This window comes from Nanorana parkeri, unplaced genomic scaffold, assembly GCF_000935625.1.
Source record: "Nanorana parkeri isolate BGI_ZX_2015 unplaced genomic scaffold, ASM93562v1 scaffold1540, whole genome shotgun sequence".
In the NCBI taxonomy this organism is placed as follows: domain Eukaryota; kingdom Metazoa; phylum Chordata; class Amphibia; order Anura; family Dicroglossidae; genus Nanorana; species Nanorana parkeri.
In genome coordinates, this window is record NW_017307808.1 from 137061 (window position 1) to 150587 (window position 13527).

Genomic DNA, 13527 nt, shown 5'->3' on the forward strand with positions numbered 1-13527 from the left:
TTTTTTTACAGCGGCCGTCGTCAGAATATAAAAGAAATAATAATGATAATTAATATATATATAAAAAACGCTGAGGAGTAATGTCCCTGATACACAGTTGACTAGTTGCTATGGGCAGCAAATGAAATAAATGTTCTCTATAACTAGACAACCAGGACATATAATTGATTCTATATTATCCACAAAGGGTTAACAGCACTCTCTCAACCCTGCAGCAGTGCCTCTACCTGCTCTCAATAGTAGTCTATGTCCGCCCTCTCTGTGCAGCAAGTAGCTTCTTCCTTCTGAGACAGAGCCAAGCGAAAGGTTTACTCAGAGTAAACCTTTCAGGGAGAAAATGCCTCTCTCGCGGACGTCAGGGAGCCGCTGTCTAATTGAGGGAGACTCCCTGAACATCAGGGAGACTTGAGATCCCTGTGACTTCTGTACACTAATGGCGTGTACGGTCATTATTTCACCACATAAAACATGGTGTCAGAAGTACTTGAATTTGCGCTGCTTCTACTCAATGTACGCTGAAAGCTTGCCAGTCTTGCAGTGAGAGGCCTTAGAGCTGACTGTGCCTCCTTTAGCAATCGCAGTCCTGTCCTGAAAACGGAGCATTGGAAGCAAGAAAACCAGCATCATGGCAGCTGCACACAGCATTCCACTACCTGAGACAATGAGGGTGAGTGGGGATTGCGGCAGTAACTGGGAAAACTTCAGAGCTGAGTTTGAGGATTACTCCCTAGCCACAGGATTACATGAGAAGCTGCCAGCAGTGCAAGCAGCTACACTAAGGAGAGTGATGGGCAGTGAATGCCTTCATGTTTACAAGCATATTCTGAAACTCACAGAGGAGCAGAAGAGTGACACTAAAGCCATCCTGGATGCATCAGAAGCTTTTTTCAGACCTTCTAAACATGTCATATATGAAAGATATATATTTGGCAGCTGCAAGCAAGAAGAAGGTGAAACAATAGATAACTTTGTCACACGGCTAAGAGAAAAAGCTGCAAGCTGTGACTATGGGTCTCTGAGAGATGAACTTATTCTTGACAAAATAGTTCTAGGTATCACTAGTGAAAGCACACACCGATGCCTATTGAGAAAACATGATTTAAACCTACAAGCAGCAATTGAGATATGTCGTACTGCAGAGCTTACTGACAAACATATGAGAGCTATAGAGCAGTATTAATGCAGCCTCCAAGCAACAGCCAAGCTTGAAGAACCACCAGCACAAGCTTCAGCACAAAAATCACCTACGCAAGTTGCGTAACGCAACTCACCTGGGAGCACGTCTGCATCATGCAAGTACTGTGGCAATGTGCATATACGAGAGAAAGAACAGTGCCCTGCATATGGGAAAAGTTGTAGAGCATGTGGTAGATTAAATCATTTTGTGTGTTTGTCTAGTAAAAGAGCAGCAAGGAAACTGCACACAATTGAGCACAGGTCAGATCTTGAGAATTCACACTTGCTTAGCACTGATGTGGTTTACACGAAGGAATGCATTGGTGCTGTACAATCTGAAGGCCAAAAATGGTTTGTAAATCTCAGACTAAATAATATATGCCAACCCTGCCAGCTGGACTCGGGTGCAACATGTAATGTCATGCGTTTAAAAGACAAAATGAAGCTGGCACCTAGGGCACCTCTTCAGCCTAGTGGCACCGAACTGAAATTATATTCAGGCGAACTAATGGAATCATTGGGACGTTTCTGAACAGAATGCTGCATACGTGGACATATGCACAAACTTGAATTTGAGATTGTGGAAGACAATCAGAAACCGCTACTGTCTGATTCAACATATGAGCACCTGGGTCTGATGCAGTTCACTCTTCCTGCTGAGCTACATAATGTCGATAATCAGTCTGCGAAATCCTTGACAAGGCCACTGACAAAACAGCAAATCCTCAAAGTCTATAGTGATGTGTTTGATGGCCCCATAGTATCTGTTCCGGTTCATTTTGAACTTGACCCTACCATTCCACCAGTATAATGTTTCCCATGCAATGTGCCAGTAGCCATTAAGCCGCAGGTCAAAGCGCAACTGGATAAGTGCGAAGCTGAAGGGCATCTTAATTCAGTATCAGAGCCTACAGATTGGATAAGCAACATGATAGTTATTAGGAAGCCTGAGAAGATCAGAATTTGCATCGAACCCAAGTTTTTGAATATGGCCCGGGGGCGGTCACACTACTTAATGCCAACACTTGCCGACATTTTGCACATACTACCCAAAGCACAGGTTTTTACCCTTGTTGATGCTAGAGATGCCTTTTTGCAGTGCAAACTAGATGAAAAGAGTAGCTACATGACCACATTCTGGACTCCTTGGGGCAGAAAAAGATGGCTCAAACTGCCATTTGGAGTCTCTGTAGCACCAGAGGTATATCAGCGGAAGCAGCATTAACTATTATGTAGGCTCCATGGTATTGAGCCAATAGCCGATGACATTCTCATAGTTGGCTGTGGTGATACAGATAAAGAAGCTGCGCATGACCATGATGAGAAGCTAATAGCACTACTGGATCGTTGCAGGCAGGTGAGGCTGAGACTCAGCGTAAAGAAATTGCAGTTCAAGGTGCAAGAAGTCCATTTCCATGGACATTTCCTCTCCTCACAAGGCTTAAAAGCAGACCCTGATAAGATTAGAGCCATTGTGGACATGCCAGAACCTGCCGAAAAGCATTACAGCGTTTTATTGGCTTTGTCACATATCTAGCTATATTCATGCCACACTTGTCTGAGGTGTGTGTAGTTTGGCACTGGCTTCCCAAACATGACCAGGCAGTGGAGAAAATAAAACAATTTGTCACCGCCGCTCTGGTGTTGAAATATTATGATGTCACAAAGTCTGTTACCATACAAAGTGATTCAAGCAAAAATGGCCTAGGATGTTGTCTATTGCAAGATGAGCAGCCAGTTGCATATGCGTCCAGAGCTCTTTCGTCAGCTGAGCAAAATTATGCTCGAATTGAAAAAGAATGTTTAAGCATTGTGTTTGCCTGCCAGCGTTTCCATCACTATCTTTATGGCCGGGATACAATCACAGCTGAAACAGAACACAAACCACTAATAGCCATATTTAAAAAGCCCCTTTTGTGTGCTCCCAAGCATTTGCAGAGCATGATGCTTACATTGCAGCATTACAAACTCAATGTTGTCTATAAGCCAGGAAGGGAAATGTACATCAGTGATACCCTGAGTAGAGCTACTACGAATCATGTGACACCCAGAAGTGAGCATGAGCATCATACAGTTTGTTTGCTGCTACAGGAACCACATTTCTTTGCTGAAGTCAATCAAGCAGACTATCTTATCGTCACAGATCAGCGGCTACATCAGCTTCTACAGCACACAGACAGAGACGAAACTTTACAAGCGCTGAAGTCTATTGTTCTGAGTGGGTGGCCTGATGACAAGGATGCAGCACCTGCAATTGTGAAGGAGTATTAGTCCTTCAGAGATGAGATCAGCGTACAAAAATGGTATCTTGTACAAAGGCCCAAGAGTTATAGTGCCAAAGTCACTGAAAGCAGAAATGTTATTACGCATTCACTCAAGCCACATCGGGGGTGAGGCATGCTACAGACAAGGTCGCGATACTCTTTACTGGCCTAATATGCAAGGTGAAATCAAAAATTTTGTCAGCAATTGTCCCACCTGCAATGAATATGCACACTTGCAACAAGAAGAGACCATGATGTCACATGAGATACCTCTTGGTCCTTGGCAGATTGTCAGTATAGACTTATTCAACTATGCAGGAAAAGAGTACCTGATATTAGTTGATCATTACTCAGACTTCTGGGAAATTGACCTTCTTCATGACTTATCCACTGAAACTACAGTTAAGAGGTGCAAGGCACAGTTTGCACATCATGGCCAACCATATAAAGTGATTTCTGATAATGGCCCTTAGTTCTCAAGCTTGCAATTCAGAAAATTTGCCTTTGAATGGGAGTTTGAGCATGTAACTTCCTCTCCACATCATCCACAGGCTAACGGCAAAGCTGAATCTGCGGTGAAGATTGTTAAAAATGTATGCAAGAAAGCACAAATTGATGGTAAAGACCAGTGGAAGGCCATCTTACATTGGAAGATCACTCCAACTGTGGGCATGGATAGTAGCCAAGCACAGAGACTGATGTCACGAAGATTAAAGACCTCCTTACCTATAGCCAACAAGCTACTTGAACCCTCTGTGATACAAGGGGTACCGGAAAAGTTACGACTTAAGAGGCAAATGTTCATGGCACAATAGGACACATCTGAAAGAGATTTGCCTGATTTGAATATTGGGGAACGAATCCGTATGAAACCACTGCCTGGGGACTGAACAAATCGTTGGAGAAAGGGTACTTGTCTGCGAAAGGTTGCACCACGCTCCTATCTTGTGGACATTGACGGAACTCTCTATTGTCGCAATCGTGTGAATCTGCGTGTGGCTGAAAAGCCGGATTCACATTATCCAGTTGACAGGCCAGCCTAGTAATGCAAAGGCAAAACTCACCCATTTCCAGTAAGGAATGTACAGAGGTGATGCCACAGACTAATATTAATGACAGTCCGGGGCAAGCAGGTATATCGGATGGGAGTGAAGAGTAGAGCATGCCAGTAAGTGGTGAGAAGAGCCCAGTAACCTCCGAGAGGGCTAAGAAACTCTTTATACAACGAGGGCCAGTCTTCACCCGTAGTGGTAGACATTCACAACCACCTAAAAGACTTAACCTGTAAATGTGTTATTACAAGAATTCATCCAAATTTCACAATGATCATTCATTAATATTAAAAGAGGGAGATGTTATGAGTGTTATGTTTAGTTTATATGCAACTCTATGATTCATCTCTATGGCACTTGTTTCCTGTGATCCGTTTCCTGTTCTGTTCTGTGGGTTCTCTTCTAAGCACATGACTTCCGTACACTAATGGCTTGTACTGTCATTATTTCACCACATAAAACAAAAACCTCACAGTAACCCGGAAGAAGAGGTGGGCACCCCTCATCTGCACATCTAAGAGCCAACTTCCTGTAATGTACGTAAGTACTATGAACCAGACCCAAAAAGGTGGGCACCCCTCATTGGCACGAGCGCGGTAGCATTACAACTACCCCTGTTGTACAGTAAAAGCCTCCGTTTGTAACTCGGGGACTGCCTGTACTTACCAGGTTACTTAGCTTTTTTGCACCTGCAGGATAGACTTTTATATTAATATTCAGGGCATGTGAAGTGCTATTCACCTGCAGTGGCATGTGCTAGATATTTCCATAGAATTAGCAGATTGTTACTAAATCACTAACAACCAATCACACAATATGAATGCTTCCCCCCCATCTTTGCATGGTAGTTGTACAGTAAGAGCAGAACAGAAATATAACAAGTTATGATCACAATATTTAATGTGATAATACAAGTTCAAAAGAAAGATTATTGACCAGTTTCTATAATCACTGCTAATGCAGAATTATTATTATCTTTACTATAGTTTTCTAGGCGTAAAAAAACAATTCCTTATAATCCAAGCAATGGAGTATAATCAAGGGAAATTACATAAATAAAAGGAAAAATAGGTTACTTACGCATATCTCCAAAGGTTCCTTTAGTGACATTGGTAGCTTTTATTACAGTTACGGTAAATCTATGAGAATACTGGTGTTCAACCTGAGGAAAGAAAGATTTCACATAATATAAGGGCATGGAAACTATAGTCATAAGTCAATAAACAAACTATTTACACACCTTGCAAATAAAGAAAGAAAGTTAATCTGGCCTCCCAGAATGACTAATCTTGTTATCTATAGATTAGGCATCAGGTCATATCACTAGCTCAGGGGAGCATTTTTACCAAAAAGGAAAGTATTTCAGAACTTCTTCAGCATCTAACGATTAAAAGATTTAGGGAGACAGCAGGTCGGGGATGTTACATAGGATTGCAATGTTTTAACCATATCAGTCTATAAGCAAAGAAAATGGACTCCCATAGAAGAAAAAAAAAAATAAAGACAGAAACTAAATGCAGTTATTGCCTGTTATAGTTAGTAAACAGTTACTGTTACAGCAGGTTGCGGAGAAATAAAAAGGAACGCTAAGAAGTACACAGAATATCCAAAATTATAGGATTTTTTTATTAACCGCACCATTCTTTTATTGGAGTTCATTGAGGGGCAAAGGATCCAGTGATATTTGGGTTATATTGCTGCTTCTAGGAGGATATTGACAGTGGCAAACAAGCAAAGAAAAAAAACAGTGACCTGCATGCTTCAGTTTTTTTGAACAAAGCAGTGGCAAGAACAAGACTAGAAGCACAGAGGGGTTGGACCTGTATCCCTTAATGAACTCCAAAAAAAGGATTTTATGGTGAATAGAAATTCCTATTCTTCTTATTTATTGCGGGACACAGGTTTCAGAGACATTTGAGTCGTCCAAGAGAAGTCCAACTGAGGGGAGGGCAACACAGCAAACAAAACGTCTCTATCTAGTAGTAATCTCCGGCGTCTTCCAGCAGTGATAGCCTCTCCACACTCTCTGGGGCTCCTCAAAAAGTCAGGGAATTCCTCATCACATGTGGAAACATAAAAACACAGAGAGCCCCTTTTCAAGTGTAGAACATTTACTGAGATATTAAAACTCATAAACTGAATGTACTGTCTACAAAGTGTGGATGCACAGCAGCCTGCAGGCGCATCACAATAGCAATCACAGGAAACTCTCCTCACTGGCAAGATTCAAAACAACCGCCTATCACATCGTTGTCGGCAGTGACCTCTGTAGGCTCAGGCTGATGCGTTTCTGGCGCACACCCGCTTCTTCAGAGCCATAGCTTGCTCCATGAGTGAGCAGGATTAAGCTTGAAAAGGGGCCAATCAAAAGGACAGAGCCCCACTGACCTAGAAGCTCCTTATTGGTCACTGTTAAAAAACAAATCAGACCCTGCATCATTCCCAGTCAAAGCTGGATATCCATCTCAATCTAGAATAGAAGCCGCACCGTGAGAGTAAAGGGCTTTTGTCGTTGTAGATCGTATACCTCATCCTGCTCACTCATCTGAGGGCTAAAAAAAATTGCATCACATCAAAGCTAAAATAGTTAAATGTAGTGTAGCGCTCACCCCCGAAGGAGCAGCCAGAATAACTCGGGTACTTTTGTCTCACCTCTGATGAACCACTTGTGATGGATCCACAGCACACCTTGTAGGGTTTTATAAAAAGCTTTGCCAGAATTATGTACTAACGTAATAGAGATATGAACAGGAGAGACAATAGCAAATAACTGTGTATACAATGGAATCACATTAGGCATTCAGATATACCTCAGCTGCGGCTATCTATCTGCATTTAACTGCAATACTGATCTGACTAAGGTAACCGGTCACGTGGTAGTAACTATGAAACACAGCCAGTGGTGTTTGCTAGCCGACGGTGGGGCCCAATGTACTGTTTGGAGGATAATTTGAGACACAGCAATGCATTGGCCAAGGGACATCCACCAGTCTGACGACTTGAATAGCAGCTCTCAAGTTGGTCAGTAAGAACAGGGCAACCCCACCTCCTCCAACCGATTTCCCATGGTCATCCTCAGCAACAATATCACCCAGCAAGGATTTTAACTCTTTGTCAGATACAGCATCTGCTGCAAAATGCTCAAATGTCACTAAAGATACAGGCAGGTACGATAATGATTCTGAAGGGCAAGGCATTGACATTAACCACAGAGGCTGGAAGTTTAAGTCAGCAATCTAAGTTGCAATTTGTCCCATGAAATCCTACAGTTAGTGAATCGTGAGCCAGAGGGACCTGATACAGTGGGACTGCTCCACTTGTGTTTGGGGTCCACCATGTTGCACTGCTTGGCAGGAGGTACAACTTCGCTCAGAATACCAAGTAAAACCTTGGGTACTCATCAACTGCCTGCTAAGCAGGAAAGGTTTAAATGGCCAGAGGTGATCAGGTCATTATAGGCGACAGCAAGTACTAACCGAGGTGAACAGCGAGTCTACTGCAATTAGGAGCAGCGATGGAAATGTGCTACCTCAGGCTTAACGGCAGATACAAAGCATGGAGTGCGCACACAACATTCCGCCTAGTGACGGAGCACTTAATTCCTCAGTATATTAACCCTTTCCATGGAAACTAAAGTAAAAAAGGGGAAAAGTAAAAGGTGCCCAATGATCCTAGTAAATGAAGTAGCTCTGCATATACAGCCCGCATAGCCAGCTCATTAACCCCTTCATGACTGAGGCCTTTTTTTTCATTTTTTGCACCCATGTTATATTCCACAATTTAGGCCTGATAGTTAATTAAAACCCCCAAACATTATATATTTTCTGAAAGCCAAGACCCTATAGAATAAAATGGTGGCAGTTGCAAATTTTTATGTTGCACGATATTAGCGCCACTCTTTATCAAACCCCATAATGTTGGGGAAAAAGGTACTTAAATGCCCCAAAAACAATAAAATACCCTTTTGTTAATACAATGAAGATTGGGAGGTTACAATCTTGTTTACCATCTCTCCACAAAAAGCATTTACAATATCTAGGTCACAATATATATTTTAACACCAAAATCTTGCAGGCTTTATTATTTAAAATATCCTTAAAAGAGAACTATGGGGTAAATGTTTTTCCCCATAATTCTTTTAAGGGTAACGGAAGGACATATGCTAGCATCCTCCCGTGACCCAAAGGTCAGTATACCGCATACTGAGGCAGCCGGGACGGATCCCGACATTACTGTGGAGATGCACCCAGCTGAGTGACAGCTGGCTCTGCCTATCTAGAGGCAGAGCCAGCTGTACCTTCCCCGTCCGTTCCTCCAGTCAGCGCTGGAGTATCGGAGCGGGGAGGGGGGGAATCCATACTGGGAGCTGTGACTGACAGTCACTGCTCTCTGCAGGGAGACGATCGAGAAGTGAGCGAGCGACGGTATGTGTTCGCACAGTTTACCGATCTATTGAGCCAAGTTTGATAGTTTCATTGTCACATGTCGGCTCAAACTATGAGGATGAGTGATTTTCACTCACCTCATATTATTATATAGTTGTATAAAGGGACATTTTATATATAGTGTAATTTTCATAATGTAACCCGCTTATTTTGCAGATGATAACGGCATAGCTGTTTCTATTTTTGCAGATTCATGGATTAAATGTTTCCCTAATGTATTACATATGATTTACATAAACGGACAATGTTCTTTTGCATCCAGTTCCCCATAAGGCTACAACATCCCGTGTGAATAAAAAACAATTATGCAAAACTTGCTTATTCCACACTACTATATCATTTAAAAGGGAAATTGTATACTGTAGGAAAACTAGAAGGCATACATATAAATCTAGACAGGAAGGACAAAATCTACTTTCATGCACAACACATACTGTAATTTGTGACAAAGTGTTTTCTCTTTAAACGACACAGTAAATTCTGTTTCTCTAACTTATCTTCATAAAGTTCTAGCAAAAAGGTATCTATTCCTTTCACAGAAGAAATTGTGAATTTTAACTATATACTGTAACTCATGATCTAACTACTTTTCTCATTGCAGCTGCTAAACCTATCATCTCCAGATTCTAGTAATGAAATAAACCTCCTAGCATCTGAGAATGGATTACAGAAATACATACTGTTGAAACTAAGCTAAGAGAAAAAGACTAATTTCATTCCAACTTGGGGATAAATGGCTAAACTTTAAGGATATATATATATACACACACACACACACACACACACACCCACATATATAGGCATGCAGACTGCGTCTACAAACATTTGTGAAAGAATGGGTCGCTCTCAGGAGCTCAGTGAATTCAAGCGTGGTGCCGTGACAGGTTGCCAGTGCCACCTGTGCAATAAGTCCATCCTTGAAATTTCCTTCATACTAAATATTCCATGGTCACCTGTTAGTGGTATTATAACAAAGTGGAAGCAACTGGCAACAAAAGCAACTCAGCCACGAAGTGGTAGGCCACGTAAAATGACAGGGCAGGGTCAGCACATGCTGAAGCACACAGTGCACAGAAGTTGACAACTGCCTGCAGAATCAATAGCTACAGACCTCCAAACTTCGTGTGGCCTTCAGATTGGCACAACAACAGTGCGTAGAGAGCTTCATGTAATGGGTTTCCATGGCCGAGCAGCTGCATCCAAGCCTACATCACCAAGTGCAATGCAAAGCGTCGGATGCAGTGGTGTAAAGCACGCCGCCACTGGACTCTAGAGAAGTGGAGACGTGTTCTCTGGAGTGACGAATCACGCTTCTCTGTCTGGCAATCCGATGGACGTGTCTGGGTTTGGCGGTTGCCAGGAGAACGGTACTTGCCTGACTGCATTGTGCCAAGTGTAAAGTTTGGTGGAGGGGGGATTATGGTGTGGGGTTGTTTTTCAGGGGTTGGGCTTGGCCCCTTAGTTCCAGTGAAGGGAACTCTTAAGGCATCAGCATACCAAGACATTTTGGACAATTTCATGCTCCCAACTTTGTGAGAACAGTTTGGGGTTGGCCACTTCCTGTTCCAACATGACTGCACACTAATGCACAAAGCAAGGTCCATAAGGACATGGATGAACAAGTTTATGGTGGAGGAACATGACAAGCCTGCACAGAGTCCTAACCTCAACCCGATAGAACACCTTTGGGATGAATTAGAGCGGAGACTGCGAGCCAGGCCTTCTTGTCCAACATCAGTACCTGAACTCACAAATGCGCTTCTGGAAGAAAAGTCAAACATTCCCATAGACACACTCCTAAACCTTGTTAAAAACACTAAAATTGGCGAGCGCACAACTGATATGGAATATGATGAGGTGAATGGATATGTTTAAAACAAATTTTAATATTAAAACAAATTAAAAACAATTATAAAACAATTGTGAAACAATAATATGCCAATGCAAAAACAATGCTTGAAATTATATAGGGTGAGCAAGCTTCTTATTCAGGGGGAGGAGCCCTGTAGACATATGAAAAAAGAAAGTGTGGAAAGAAGCGCTGCAACCCTAGGATTTGCTGGGATGGTATGGATAAAACCTTTAGAAGCAATATAAAAATGAAAACTCACTGTTTGGGAGGACAGGATGAGGTCTTACAGTTGAGTAGATCGCTCAGGAGTACCTCTGACCGGTCCGTGTGGGTATAGAAGACGGGTTTTGGATGGACGGGCTGGGGTCTTCACGTTGGAGAATTAAAAACAGTTTGTCGGCATGAAGTGCTGAACCGCATCTGTGACTGGTTTGTATGAGTGTGGAGAACGGACTACATGATTCTGGGTCAGTCGTTATTTATTGGTGATTAGTGTAGCTAAAGGGTCCGTTAGGCAAGGTAATTGTATTACATTGATCAATTCCTCCAACCTATAGTTACAGCTTTACCATCTTATATCAAAGACTCAGGTCACCTCATCCAAATCCTATCCAATTACGCATGGAATGACACATACTGCTGGGTGTCATTAGACGTGTGCTCTTTGTACACGTCCATCCCATACGCAGTAGGTCTAAAGGCCCTCCTTTTTTATCTTTCCAAATCTGCCATCAATCATAATCAAGCAAAATTCATCATGGAGTGCACCGAGTTCACATTACAGCACAATTATTTTTCTTTTCTAGAAAAATTCTATTTACAAATCAACGGGACGGCCATGGGCGCCAATTATGCACCCAGCTACGCAAACCTTACCATGGGGTACTGGGAGGACCATCATATATGGGAAAACAATCCACATGCTAAACACCTAGTTTTTTTCGGGTGGTATATAGATGACATTGTCATCATCTGGGATGGCCCACCAGAAAATGTAGTTGAATTCGTGCAACATTGCAACAACAACCAATTAGGCCTCTCCTTCACTCAGCACCACCGAACTCGTTTTCCTAGATCTTGAATTGACTACAAAGAATAACCAAATCATTACCAAAAACCACATAAAAACCACATAAAACCCACAGGAGGCAACTCCTACCTTCATTATCACAGCTGTCACCACCCCCGCTGGAAAAATAATATCCCCAAAAGTCAGTTTTGCCGACTCAGCAGAAATTGCACCGACAAAACCGACTACTGCTCTTCCAGTTCACTTCTCACCAGAAAATTTCAAGAGAAAAAGTACCCCAATGATTTGATCACAAATGCCTTCTCAACATATCTACAAACGAATAAAACAGAACCTATTGACCGCAGACAATCCTCAACTAACAACCAAGTGCGTTTTATCACTACTTACAACAATAGCTATAAAGCCATTGAAAAAGTCTTAAACAAAAATTGGCACATCCTACTCAAAGACCCAAAGTTAGGACCCTCCCTGCCAAATAGACCATTTATAAATTTCAAGAAGAACAAAAGCATCAAGAACCTCATTGCACCAAGCAAATTGCTTAAAAAAACAGAAAACAACACAAAAAATTTTCCTGTTTGACAACAGAGTAGGGACATTCCGGTGTAAAAAGCTGAAGTGTCTCACCTGTCAATTCATCCACCATGGCCAATCATCATTCAGGGATCATAGCAATAATGTTTACAACATAAGACAGTTCATCACATGTACACACGATCACGTTGTATATGGACTAAAATGCCCTTGTGGGTTGATGTACGTTGGACGCACTATACGACCGTTACGGAAACGCATTGGAGAACATCGGCGTTTCATTGAAAAGGGTGATACTGAACACAGTGTGCCACGGCACTTCACTGCCAAACACCACAAAAACATCCACGCCCTTCAAGTGTTCGCCATAGAACATATACCCATTCACCTCACACCCTCAGAGCGCTACAAACGCCTATGCCATAGAGAAACTTATTGGATATACAAACTGAATACCCTAACACCCATGGGACTAAATGAAGATTTGGAGATACTAACCATCCTCTAAAATAAAATTGAATTTAAAATATACGCAAAATACATTATACTGCCTTCACAAGAGCCCCCCCCCCCTTTTCCTCCCCTTCTGGGCCCCGGTCCGAATAGACCTTCCCTTATATGTGATTCCATGGTATTCTCGTATCCCCAATGGAACCCTATATCTAAACACATATTTTCTAAACAATAACTGTGTATGGAGCAGACAATATCCAGTCACCCCACCGCTCATAGTAACAGCACAATTGTCCATGACCCTATAGAGTGCCCCCTTCCCTAACCTTTTCATTCAACAGACCAAGCCCCCACCTACGATCTCAGACCACATAAAAACACACACAGAGGAGACTTTCCCCACATCAGCGGCTCCTAGTCACAAGCATTGAATCCATTGACCAATCACATCTCTTCTGGATCGGAAACCATGCCCACCTGTCATTGTTTAAACCGCTGCTTTTCCCGCCCGCACTAGCAAACCACTTCGGGCTTGACAAAGAGGTCTTGAACCTCGAAACGCGTAGCCAATCCTCCACTCTACGGACCGCAGTGCCCGTCAGCATTGAGCCCATTCCTAAGACCATTTCAGCACGATCGCTCATCCACAAGATACCGCTATACAGCGGCACCTCTGCTCCCGTTCAGTCGACGAGTGGCAGCCTGGCCAGCTGCGCTC

The 13527-nt window shown here is 42.6% G+C and overlaps 1 protein-coding gene across 1 annotated transcript in view; it reads right to left on the reverse strand.

The window, feature by feature from the left end:
• PLA2G4A (phospholipase A2 group IVA) overlaps nucleotides 1-13527 on the reverse strand; it is a 115552-nt gene that overhangs the window by 68591 nt on the left and 33434 nt on the right. Inside the window, exon 3 of the mRNA XM_018570481.1 lies at nucleotides 5573-5654. Within this exon, the coding sequence (XP_018425983.1) occupies nucleotides 5573-5654 (82 nt within the window). The remainder of the gene's footprint in view (nucleotides 1-5572; nucleotides 5655-13527) is intronic.